This window comes from Dipodomys ordii, unplaced genomic scaffold (genome assembly GCF_000151885.1).
Source record: "Dipodomys ordii isolate 6190 unplaced genomic scaffold, Dord_2.0 Scaffold28, whole genome shotgun sequence".
Taxonomy (NCBI): domain Eukaryota; kingdom Metazoa; phylum Chordata; class Mammalia; order Rodentia; family Heteromyidae; genus Dipodomys; species Dipodomys ordii.
The window spans coordinates 1,177,892-1,190,915 of NW_012267244.1; the positions used below are offsets into that span (position 1 = coordinate 1,177,892).

At 38.7% G+C, this 13,024-nt stretch overlaps 1 protein-coding gene across 1 annotated transcript in view; it reads right to left on the reverse strand.

Annotated features, from left to right (window-relative positions):
* Positions 1 to 13,024, reverse strand: part of Adgrv1 (adhesion G protein-coupled receptor V1) — a 447,493-nt gene that overhangs the window by 310,414 nt on the left and 124,055 nt on the right. The window contains exons 58-64 of the mRNA XM_013015810.1: positions 12,372 to 12,536; positions 8,874 to 8,991; positions 6,151 to 6,274; positions 4,475 to 4,613; positions 3,967 to 4,149; positions 3,558 to 3,790; positions 749 to 897 (exon numbers count right to left, since the gene is read on the reverse strand). Coding sequence (XP_012871264.1) covers positions 749 to 897; positions 3,558 to 3,790; positions 3,967 to 4,149; positions 4,475 to 4,613; positions 6,151 to 6,274; positions 8,874 to 8,991; positions 12,372 to 12,536 — 1,111 coding nt within the window. The remainder of the gene's footprint in view (positions 1 to 748; positions 898 to 3,557; positions 3,791 to 3,966; positions 4,150 to 4,474; positions 4,614 to 6,150; positions 6,275 to 8,873; positions 8,992 to 12,371; positions 12,537 to 13,024) is intronic.

Here is a 13,024-nt window from a genome sequence, read left to right on the forward strand (position 1 = left end):
AGCAGTCATATCTTCCAATCTAGATAGGAACATAGCCATATTTATTTGGTATTCTGCTTCTAAAGGAGAGTGTTGCTAATGTTAGGAAAGCTGCTTAGAACACTTGAAAAAGCAAGATCATAGGGTAAGAAACTACCTGTATCTTCATCCAGTAGAATACTCATTTCAAAGTAACTATTCACTGAAAAGAGAGTGTGCACTAATTTCTAATCACATGGGAAATTAAATATTTCATAACTAGAAAGATTTTTGGAAAAATATTTAAACCAGGAAGATGTTTAATAATTCTCAAGTCAAATGTTATTTTTCTAGAGTGACTTGCTCTGCTTATGTGAACTTTGTCATACACAGAAATGTTTGAAGACTTAAAATATATTTTCTAAATAAATAAGCAAGATGCTAGTGGCTCATGCCTGTAATCCACCTACTCCTCAGAAGGAAGAGGTTGGTAGGATGATGGTTCAAGGCCAGTCTGTTCAAAACAAATAGAGATAGAGTACCTGACTAACTCTTATAATTGCAGGCACAAAGGTAATTATGGTTTGAAACCAACCAGTTTAAAAAATATTAGACCTTATCTGAAAAGTGCCTAAGGCAAAAAGAGCTCAGGGAATGTCTCAAGTCATGATCATGTGCGTACACAAACATACACAAACTAAGCAAATTTACACATGAAACTTCAAATTAAATGTCATGATCAAATACTTGGTAATTCAGAAAATGGTGGTAAGCTTTTAACTGAACATACCTTCAAAGGCAGTATACTTTGGGTCAAATTCAATGATGCCCTCCACATTATCATTTTGTAGGATGATGATTTGAACAGTGGAGATGGTTCCTAGTTCAGGAGGTTGATCTAGCTGAAGTCCATTTTCTTGAATGGTAAAATCATATCCACTTGCAAAGTCAGAGGAAACAAAAATTTCAAATACAACAAAATAAAATAATGCCAACATATAATTGTTTATTATGAATTGAAAGGTCCTTTTGGCTACTTTGTCTTGCTTTTATTAACTACTGTAATGCTGTGTGTATGCATGTGTCTGTGTGTCTGTATGTTTTTGTGTGTGTGAGTGTGCCTATCCTGGGGATTGAACTTAGGATCTGGGCACTATCTTTGAGATTTTTGTGTTCAAGGCCAGTGCTATGTTACACTGAGCCACAGAGACATTTCCTGCTTATTGGTAGCTAATTGGAAATAACAGTCTCACAAACTTTCTTGCCTGGGCTTTGAACCTAGATTCTCAGAGATCAGCCTCTAGGATTATAGGTGTGAGCCATTGACACCAGGCTTATAAAAGACCTTTTAAAGACTCTCAACATTAAGATATTCTGTCTGGAAACGATGTTTTGAAATGTTTTCTGTTCTTTTTACAAGTACTGATGTCAGTATGGTATCAAAATTAATATAAAAGTACTGAAGTCACACAAGGTAAAATAATAATAATAATTTTTAAAAAACAGGAGGAAATATGGAAGGAGCTACCCTAAAACAAATTTCTATGGATCTGTGCTGCAGACCTGCTGAGCAAAGGACTGAGAGACTCCAAGACAGTAACCAGCAGGCCTGAGGTCTCACTGTTGGCTAGCAGAGTTACTCTAAAGAATTAATGGATACCACACCCCTAGGACCAAGATTCAAGAAGATACTTGAACTGAATTGGGACCATTGCTGTGTGCTTCAATCTAGAGGGTACCTTATACATGTAATGATATAGTTCAGCATAGACTTTTTAAAACTGATATCACTCTCATTGAACAAGCTTCATTTCCAATTCTTTATGCCGCTTAAATTCATGGAGTTAAAAGGGGACATTAAACCTCTTCAATCTTGTACTCCTTCCTTCAATTCCAGTTCAACAACCTACCAGGTGTTGAAAGAGTTAAATAAGATTATCTTTGAGGTACAATTAGGAAACTGAGGAGTAAAATATTAAGTGACAATAGGAGTTACGATGATATTCTGAGATAGGTTGGAGGTTAGCTGAGTATGTGAAGTTTTAGTCAAACAACTAAGTTTCCTAGTAAGTAGATAAAAAGACATACACTGGATCATGCTACTGAGTTTTTCAGATCAAAGGAAATCTAATGATTATTTGAAAGGAAGAAAATATTTTCCAGCATTAAGCCCAAATAGAACCCATTTATAAAAGCTTGCTAAGAATCTTCATGATCCATTTCACCAACAACACAAATTACAATCTCATGGCTTTTTACCAAATTACATTTACTGAATATAATAGCTAACAGTAACTGTCATTAACTAACATTTTAACATATTTTATGAGTAGAAATTCATACCACTGCACAGACTCATTACCAGGAAATTCAATATTTGAAGTATTTGAACTCAAAATAGTTACTTGCAGTTGGGAGGATATACATTCTAACTTAAGTTATTGGATGAAATATTTCCACTTAAAACATTTTAAAGTTTACATAAGAAATACAATAAGGCCCAGTGTCAGTGGCTCATGGCTATAATTCTAGCTACTCAAGAGTCTGAGATCTGAGGATTGCAGTTCAAAACCAGACCAGGCAAGAAAGTCTGTGAGACTCTTATCTCCAATAAACTGCAACACCAAAAAAGCCAGAAATGGAGTGGCTCAAAGGATAGATTTCTAGCCTTGAACAAAAGCACCTCAAGGTCATAGTCCAGGCCCTGAGTTCAAGACCCAGGATAGCATGAGATGTACAGAAAGAAAGAAGGAAGGAAGAATGTTAGGAAATAAAGGAGAAAGGAAGAAAAGGAGAGAGGGAAGGAGTGAGGGAGGAGGGAAGGAAATAATATTTCATGCACAAAGAATTCCTTCAAGACTTTCATTAGTGCAAAGACTCTAAAGCAGAGCCTCTCCCATGTCCTGTAGTTGCTGTCTGTGCAGTTGTGGGCCTGTTCCACCACAGAGCTGCTCCATTATTGGGTATTTCAGGATGCTTAGGGCATTTTTTCCCCCTTCCCATCAAGTACTCCCACTATACCAGGGATGAAAACATTACTGATCTCTGGTCTTCACTGGAGCTTTTTAATGGTGTATTATCTTTGAGTCTTGTTTTTCCCCACCTTAAAACTGCTATGGGGTGAGCACTGACCTCCTTCACCACAGAGAAAAACTACACCCTTCATGGTCAAAGGGATGGTGTCTCACTACAACAATACACAGAGGAAAGCAAAAGCTGCATCCCAGCTAAGGATTGATCTAGAAAAGGCCCAGGCTATTTCCTTAACCAGTTATAAGATGGTCATGTCCTGCTCAATTCCTTGGCCACCCTCAATGAATTCACCCATCCAAAAGATATCCTTCCCACTTTCATGGAATTATGAGAAAACTGCATATATATATATATATATATATATATATATATATATATATATGTATGTATATATAACTTAGTCCTTATTTTCCCTTCCCTTTTATACCCTGCTGTAATGCCACAAATCTAAGAATTGTTTCATGGCTTAACAGTATCTGTATACAGTATACAGTGCAGCTTTTATCCTCCCTTCCTCCTTCCCTCCCTCCTGCTCTTCATTTCTTTTTTTTAGTTTTCCTTTTTACCTTCCCTGGAGATCCACCTTTGTAATTGTGAGAGAAAAGTCCTCCGGGCCTTCAGGTTGGTCATCATCAAGGATTGCAACACGCAGACTTTTTGCCACCTCCCTAGCCTCAAAGACAAGCTCTCCTGACATGGGCACGAAATCCAAGCCTGCCTCCGCTGTCCTGCTAACAGTCTCGTATGTGAGCACCACCAGGCCAAAGTGTCCAGCTGAACGGACAACGGTGATGTTGACCTATTGGAAGAGCATATTCTGAAGATTGAACAATGTTACCTGTAACTAATGATTCTCGTTAGCATAATTCTGCTGAAATTAAAATCAAATCTATGAAAGCATAAGTTAAATTAAAGGAATGACTAAATTAATCCAAAATGATATGAATACTTAAAGCATCTTTTCATACCACCCACCTCCTGTGTTTCCTCTGACACTTGGAGTTGCTCTTGTGCAAATGCAAACTGGCCATAGGGGGAGTCACTGGCCACCATGGTGATGTTGGCAGAATGGCTGGTGACACTCAGCTCAGCTCCTTCATTTGCCATGAGCCGAAACTCATAGGAACGCTTCTCCTCTGGAATGTCATCATCCAAAGTCTGGGGCAGGACAAAGAGCCATAAACACAGGGATCTAGTGAACATAAGGAAAAGTGCCTATCCCTAAAGAACAGCTGTAGATTTAGATTCCCTACTGTTAACCTCTCACCTCCAAATGTAGTCATACTCACACTCACACACACACATACACACACACACACACAATTACACACAATCACAGTCACTTACATAGAATCACAAACACAATCACACCCATACAACCACACAATCACTCAGAAGGAATTACACACAGCCACACTCATCATCACTCACACATACTGACATGCACAGATGAAAGGCTGCCAGCAGCCAGCAGCATCAATACCTGTATTGCTACAGTGGCCACAGACTGCCCATCCTGCAGGGTCAGTTTTCCTGCTGTTTCAAGAAAGTCTCCGACAGTCGGAGGGAATATTTTCCAGAATACTGTGACCTCCCCCAGAGAACCAGGGCCACGAACAAGGCTAGAGCAACATACAAATGCATATTCAGTACATTTTCACCAATGCCACTTTTCCTAAATATTTGCTGTTATTTTTCAACACTTCAAGTAACCAAGAATAATATGCCTTTAAACAATCTTGCAAATCAACTACAAATCAATAGAAGGTCTTAAAATTCCAAGATAGTAATATCCAAAGTATATTCTGACATATATTTATCTTGATCAAAATACTGACCAAAACTAACCACTGAAAGTAGATTTATTTATTTATTTATTGTCTCTGAGTTTCTTTTGCTCAAGGCTAGCACTCTACCACTTGAGCTTTAAAGAAATAAAAAGAAAGCTTCCTGCTGGGCACCAGTGGCTCATATTATCCTAGCTACCCAGGAGGCTGATATCTGAGGATCATAGTTCAAAGCCAGCTAAGACAGGAAAGTCTATAAAACCCTTATCTCCAATTAACTACCAAAAAGCTGGAAGTGGAGTTGTGGTTCAAATAATAGAGTGCTAGCTTTGAGCAAAAATGTCAGGACAGGGCATAGACACTGAGTTCAAGCCCCAGGACCAACACTACACACACACACACACACACACACACACACACAGTGTCCCTATATTTTTACTTAATACACAAATACTTATTTTTACTTAATAAGCAATATAAAATAAGAAAAACATAATATAGGTCTTTCAAAAACAATTAACACTTCATGTATTAATAAGTATTACTTTTCAACAAATAAAGTATTAACTTTAGATGTTAATGAAAAGATAAAACATCATATCAAATCTAGGTACCTCACTGATGGTTATACTATTCCTCACTTAAAAATATGGGAGAGAGTAGGCTTGGTAGTAATCCTAGCTACTCAGGAGGCTGCGGTTGGGAGGACTGTGTTTCCTGGGTAACTCAGTCAAAATTTCATGAGGTCCCCCACAGACAAGGCATGGTAGTATGTGCCAGTAACTTCAGCTATGGTGGGAAGCATATATATGAGAATTGTAATCCAGACTGCCCTGGCCAAAAAAAAGTGAGACCTTACCTCAAACATAATAAGAGCTATAGGGCTGAAGGTATGGCTCAAGTGGTAGAAAGCAAGCACAAAACCCTGAGTTCAAACCGCACTATGGAAGGAAGGAAGGAAGGAAGGAAGGAAGGAAGGAAGGAAGGAAGGAAGGAAGGAAGGAAGGAAGGAATGAAGGGAGGGAGGGAGGGAGGGAAGGAGGAAGGGAGGGAGGGAGGGAGGGAATCATAGATATGAAGTAATCCTGTAACCACATATTTAATGATAGAATGGGACTGAACGCATATCTTAGCTCTCTGTGCTTTCCTTGGTGTAAATTATGCAAACCACTGAGTCCAAAACCTTCCTCATGATCTCACTTCAAGATGCATCAGGCTGTATTTTTAATCTGCATATAGCTTGTTCTATTGTGCACATGATGGTCAATAAAATGCGAGGACACTAGGTGTGTGCAGAGGGTGATGCACTAGATTATTATTGAAATAACAGCTCATATGGACTCATGAGCCAAGACAAATAATGAGGCCCGACCTGATGTAAGCAGTCCCATTATATTTGGCTGAGGGTTCTCCAATCAAGATGTGCCTAGATGATGGAGCTATGCCAACTTCTCCTGATGCTCCTTTATCACTTCGGATGATGATTGATGCACTACCTAAGATGAAAATGACACAGACCATTCTCAAACAACTATACATAACTATGCACACAGACTAACTAGTTAATACTCCTGACCATCAGAAGCAGACACTGATACCCTTGCTTGTCCAGAGGATGCTAAGGAATGCTGAGACACTGAAGTATTACACACTGGCTTAGGATGACATGCTTATGAAAGGGGCTGGGACAGACCATCATCTCAACACCATTCCATGATAAGAGCTCTGCCAGAGGGAGGGGAGTCACCAGTGTAGGGACCACTGCACATCTCACAGCATTGCTGCACGGTTCTGTCAGCTGGCTCTGTTGCCATAGCAAAAATTCTGTTGAATACTTTTTAAAAAAAATTCTGACTACCATTTGGCTAGAGATATTTATAAAAGTATCATATTTCTAATAACAAAGAAATTAAACCTGTATCCAATAATTTGAGTATCCATATTGTGATCTTGCAGAATTTTGAAGAAGTTGTTTTCCAGAAGTACACATTAGGGTTGAGTGACCAAAAGAGGTAGATTATTATACTTGCAAATTCTTGGCAAGGGATCAATAAAAACAATGTCAGTTGGACACATGTTAAGCACTTCTTTATGTTGGTAAAGGAGTTCTATGAAACCCTAAAACATAGTTATTTTTGCTTCTGGTTGGCCTGGGTGACATCAATCCTGTGAAGGCTTACAGAAGAATGTGGCACAATGATATGATTCTTAGCAGTCTTGCTGAAAAGGATTCTAGATTGAAAGGCAGAAAGAGGACCAGTAGGGGTGGGACATGCCTATAATCCCAACCACTCAAATTCAGGGGACCTAAGCAATAATGTGTAACTCTATCTGAAAACAAACAAACAAACGAAACGAAAGGACTAGAGGCATGGCTCAAATGATACAAAACTTTCCTAGCAAGTATGAGGATCTGAGTCAAATTTCCAGTACTGTTTAAAACAGAACAAAATAAATTTAAAGTGTAGGAAAAATTGCCACCTTACATACATAAAACAATGCGATCTGTAATTTTAAGAATTTTCTTAACTCTTCTATCACAGACCTTGCTCAGGTCAAAGGATTTTTTTTTCATTATTGTAATGGTGATAGAGAGGGGTTACAGTTACATAAGTCAGGTAATGAGTACATTTCTTTTTGAACAGTGTCACCTCTTGTGTTGTTTCCTCCCAGTTTTTCCTTCCCGATCCCTGCTCCCCAGAAGTTGTTTAGTTCATTTTCAACATAGTGTCTAGTGAGTATCACTGTTGCATTTGATCACCCTTTGTTCCACCATTTCTGTCCTCCCCTTTACTCTCCCCCAAACAGATAAACTTACATACAAGACAAAAGGTACAGAAATAAAAAAAGAGAAATAAAAACATTAAAGAAATAAAAAACAAAGGAGAAAAAAACCCCAGAGTTTTGAATGCACTAAAGGACATGAAAGACTAACTAAGGTACCAGTGGTTCCTGTATGTAATTCCAGCTACTCAGGAGACTGCAGTTTAAGGCTAGCTCAGCCTGACAAATTTGTGAGGCAAAGAGCCAGAAGTGGCGGTGTGGCTCAAGTGGTAGAACACCAATCATTAGTAAAAAATAAATAGATAAATAAGATTAAAAAGTCAAGTCAGAGTGCCAGGCCCTAAATTCAAGCCCCAGAAACCTTGAGAAAACAAAACAAAACAAAATAAACAAAAAACAACAACCAAGCTTTCATAAAAGTTTTTCATGCATAATAATAATTCATGCCTGTAATCCTAGCTACTCAGGAAGCTGTGCTCTGAGCATCACGGTTCAAAGCCTGCCCGGGCAGGAAAGTGAGTGAGACTCATATCTCCAATACACCATTAGAAAACCTGAAGTGGCACTGTGGCTCAAGCGGTAGGGTATTCACCTTGAGCTGAAAAGCTGAGGGGTAGCTCACCAGCCCAGAGTTCAAGCCCCATGACTGGCAAAAAAAAAAGAAAAAAAAAGGAAAAAAAAAAGAAAAAGAAAAAAGAAACAAGCCACCATATGGACCACAGGAAAATGAGAAAAATGCCTATTTCTAAAAAAACCAAGATATATAGGTACCTAATTTTTATTAGGTGTAGGCAGTCTATCAAGCATAATAATATATGAAGTATGAAATAATGTTTTACTATAAAACTAATTGATAATGATAGATATTTTAAAATGTAAAAACAAACCATTATTGGTGCTTAAGAGGTAAATGTAACTTAATGTAATTAGAAATGTTCTGCTTCATGTTTAATGATTGCCTAGTATTGTCATATTTATCCAGTCTCCTACTATTGGGCCAGGTATAATGAGGCTTTTGTATTTCATTTTATAAACATTGCTGCAACAAACACATTTATTATTTTTTAAAAAGAAACTAACAAAGTTTGGAGTATTTGACCTAGGGCCATGCCAACATCAATTAAAGAACATTGAGTATGATAAGGAAAGAACTTTAAAAATTATTTTCCTATAATAGAAAATGGCATCTCTAGATTTTGGCAAACATTTAGGAATTAAGAATCCTAACATTGTCTGTCTTTGTAACTATTATTTGATTAGTTTTTTCTGAGGGCCTTTTTTGTAATTTCCAAAAATGTGCATTTATCTTACCTTTTATTGGCGATATTTCTACCTCATCGACTGAGACGAGCTGGATAGTGAAACGCCGGTCCTCCTCAAGTGAGGCGTCTTGAAGGGTATGCAACACAATGGTCTTCTGAGACTCAGCCTGCATAAGCAAGAGTAATGACACATTAACCCAATGCCACTTTAACCCAAGTGAGCAACTGGAAGCTCATGAGTGTTTCTGAGAACTCCCTTCTAGAATTACAGCTTTTGCATAAGAATTATTATATAAAAATGAGCCGTGACCATAAATTCTACTTCAGGTTTCTTTGCTTTTCATTTTGTCCTGGTCTTGGGGCTTGAACTGACAGCCTGGGTGCTATGCCTGAAGGCTAGTGCTCTACCACTTGAACCACAGCTGCACTGGCTTTTTGGTCCTTAATTGGTGGCAAGAGTCTGATGGGCCTTTTCTCCCCAGACTGGCATTGAATCTCAATCCTTAAAGCTCAGCTTCTGAGTAGTTAGGATTACAGATGTGGGTCATAAGAACTTATCCCAGTTTAGGTTCTTCATGGGAAAAATGGAAAGAAAGATTTAACACAACTCATAAATTCAGACACTTTAGGCCTCTTTCAACTTCCATGTTTTTTTAACTTTACATTCTGCATAGAAAAAAAAATCATCAGATGTTTGTCTTTCTCATCCTGGACTTGTTTCACTTAACATCATGATCTGTAAGTACATTCATTTTTTTTTCTCACAACTACAAAATTTTATCATTCTTTAGGGTTGAATTATATTTCATTGTGTATCTATATCATATTTCTTTTTCTTTTTCTTTCTTTTTTTTTTGTCAGTCATGGGGCTTGAACTCTGGGCCTGAATGCTGTCCTTCAGCTCTTCAGCTCAACGCTAGCACTCTACCACTTGAGCCACAATGCCATTTCTACTTTTCTGAGTGGTTTATTGGAGATAAGAGTCTCATGGACTTTCCTGCCTGGGCTGGCTTTGAACCCTGATCCTCGGATCTCAGCCTCCTGAGTAGCTAGGATTACAGGCATGAGCCAGTGGCGCCCGGCTTATATTATATTTTCTTAATCCACTCACTGGTTATTGAGTAATTAGTCTGATTCTATAACTGGACTATTGTCTGATGGTGACTGAAATTTTTTCAGGTATATAACCAGGAGTTACAGCTGAATCATAAGGTAGTTCTATTTCCAGTTTGTTGAGAATCAGCTCTATTGATTCCCATCATTGCTGGACCATGTACATTCCTATTAACAATAACATAAAGGTCCCTTTTGGACCTCACGTTTTTGTCACAGGAGAAAAGTGTGTGTGCAAATAGATTTTCAGCCGATAGTTTTGGCACATTGTCACAAAAGACAGCGATAAATGAATGTTCTGGGATTTAAAAGATGAAAGACGTGGGAAAAAATAATGTTAAGAAGTCAGAGCCAGAAAGACAAAAAATACATATTTTCCCTTATATGTGGAAGCTAGATTTAGCTTATAAACTTATAAGTAAATACCTTGTTAGTATATACATACCTTGTGTAGTATATACATATATATACACAATTTGTGTAGATACAGATGAATTAACTGAAATACAGTAGATTCAAGGAAGAACTCAAATAATGTAATTTCTTAGGAAGGCAAAGTCAAAGTTCAGTAAAATAAAACACCAAGTAGTGGGCATTCAAAAGGGGTGGGGTGGGATCCAGGGGACAGGAGTGGAGTGAAGAAGAGAAGAAGTGGAGAATGCTATCAAGAATCCAATGTTGGGGCTGGGAAGGTGGCTCAGTGGTAGAGCACTTGCCTTGCTTGCATGAGGCCCTGGGTACAATTCCTCAGCACCACATAAGCAAAAAGAAAAAAGCCAGAAGTGGCACTGTGGCTCAAGTGGTAGAGCGCTTGCCTTGAGCTGAATTGCTGAGGAACAGCACCCAGGCCCAGAGTTCAGGCCCCACAACCGGACCCAAAAAAAAAAAAAAAAGAATCCAATGTCTATATTATAAAATTAGGAAGAGTGAAGGAAAGGGTGAGCAGGAGAGGGCTGGTGAGAATGATGAAGGGTGACATTAATCAAGATAAATTATATTCATAAGCTGCTGTGTTACATGGCAGCTCCTTTGCACAACTACTAAAAGATAATACAAAAATAAATTTTAAAGAAGGCGACAGAGAAATTTCACAGTGGAATATACTCTGAAACTCTCTTGTACTAGAAACTCAAATGTACTTAGTTGCAAAGCCTCTAAAAACTAATTCACAAAAAAATCTCATTTCATTCAATCAAGACTTTCCAAATTTATGAATACAATTTTTTCACTTAAATTTCTGATCATTTGTTATTATTCTGCACAACAGTAGTATAAAGCAACAATTCAAGGAGTACCATTGGGTGTTATTTCAGGAAAGTGCTTTTCTCTTAAAGCAATTTAGAGGGGGTTGAGTTTCACTGAAGAAAGTTGAGGTGGCAACTTGTTCTTTCATTTGAATTTTTGTAAATGCCAGCTTTTTTAAAGAGCACTTTGGAAGTGTCAGGATGTTGTGTGGGTTTTTTGCAAACACTATTTAATCTGCATGAGCTTTGGCTTAGGCTAAGCAGTTACTGTTATTTTGCATTTTGGAAACCAAAAAGTGGGTGAAATTTTTAAGTATTTCCTAAAGTTGCATGGTATTCTATGGTAGTAATGGAGAGTTCAATAAATATCTAATGCGTATTTCAGGGACAACAGTGACCACAAGGGGCTGCACTAAATGCCAGCACACACAGCTGCTGTGTTCCAGTCCTCATCAGCAATTCTTCCTACTTCTACTTCAGTTCTGGGTTTCTACTTCACAAAATGTAATGTGTAGGATGGGTGCTACTTTGCAAGAATGGAATTACAGAATTCCTACAAGTACCCTTTCATAAGGTTGTCCTTGAAAGTGGAGGGGACCTTCTAACCCTTCCTTGTTCTCATGGTGGAAGGTGGAGACACACACAAGATGAACTGTTTTCTCCTTTCCATTCTTAAATTGTATTTTAATTCATTTGGGGGGCAGCTAAAGTACTACCTCAATCATTTCATCAGTGAAAAAGAATGTTAATAATTCTTTGTCTTCCTCAGTTTGAGATTGTCAAGGAGGTTGTGTTATGGTGATATAAAAAAAAATCACTATTTTGACACAGCATCAGAATAATCAGAAGAGGCAGCAAGCATATTTGAACGGTAAAATGTCCCAAGCTTGGTGATCACACATCTGCACTGACTACAGAAGGAGAGAGTTGGGGTGAAATGGAAAGCAGGTAACACAACATGCTGTCTGGTTTGGCGTTTGGCTGACTGATTTTGCCCTCAATCTAGAGAGGAAATGTGAAAGAAATTTTATTAAACATTTCAAATATGTAGGGTGCACTCTCTCTCTCTCTCTTTCCTCTCTCTCTGTCTCTCTGTCTCTGTCTCTGTCTCTTTCTCTCCCCCCCTGCTTTCCCCTCTTCCTCTCCCCTTCTCTCTCTCTCTCTGTTGTCCTGGTTCTGGCTACATGTACCTCATCAAAATCAAGGGTCCCATTCAAAGGATGGAGGTCGTCCTTGGCCTTCTCATCCACAATCCAGCGGAGTCGCACAGCTCCTTTTCCTCCAGGAGACCGAACAACAGTGAGTGTCACATAAGAGTCAGGATCATCAGACCAAAGGGACTCATCAATCGTTACCTAAAAGAAATATAATCCAGTAAGGCAAATATTCAAGAAATTAACACGAATAATAACTGAAGAAACAAGCAAAACTAGCCAGGAGCTGGTGGCTCACTCCTGAAATCCTAGCTACTCAGGAGGCTGAGATCTGAGGATCGCTGTTCCAAGCCAGGTCAGGCAGGAAAGTCTGCCAGACTCTTTTCTCCAATTAACCACCAGAAAACCGTGGCTCTGTGGCTCAAGTGGTAGAGCGCTAGCCTTGAGCTGAAGAGCTGAGGGACCGCGCCCAGGCCCAGAGTTCACACCCCACAACCAAAAAAATATGTTTCATCAAACCTAATATCCTTTCTTTCCTGAAAACTCAACTACTTAGCATTTCCTCTCCTCTCCCACAAGTATGCGACTAAAACCTGTCAATAGATTATACACTGAGGTGATGTGTGCTGCCACCCTACTTGAAGCCTTCCCCGCTGTCCTCTTTTCCCACTAGTCCAGTGACAACAAAG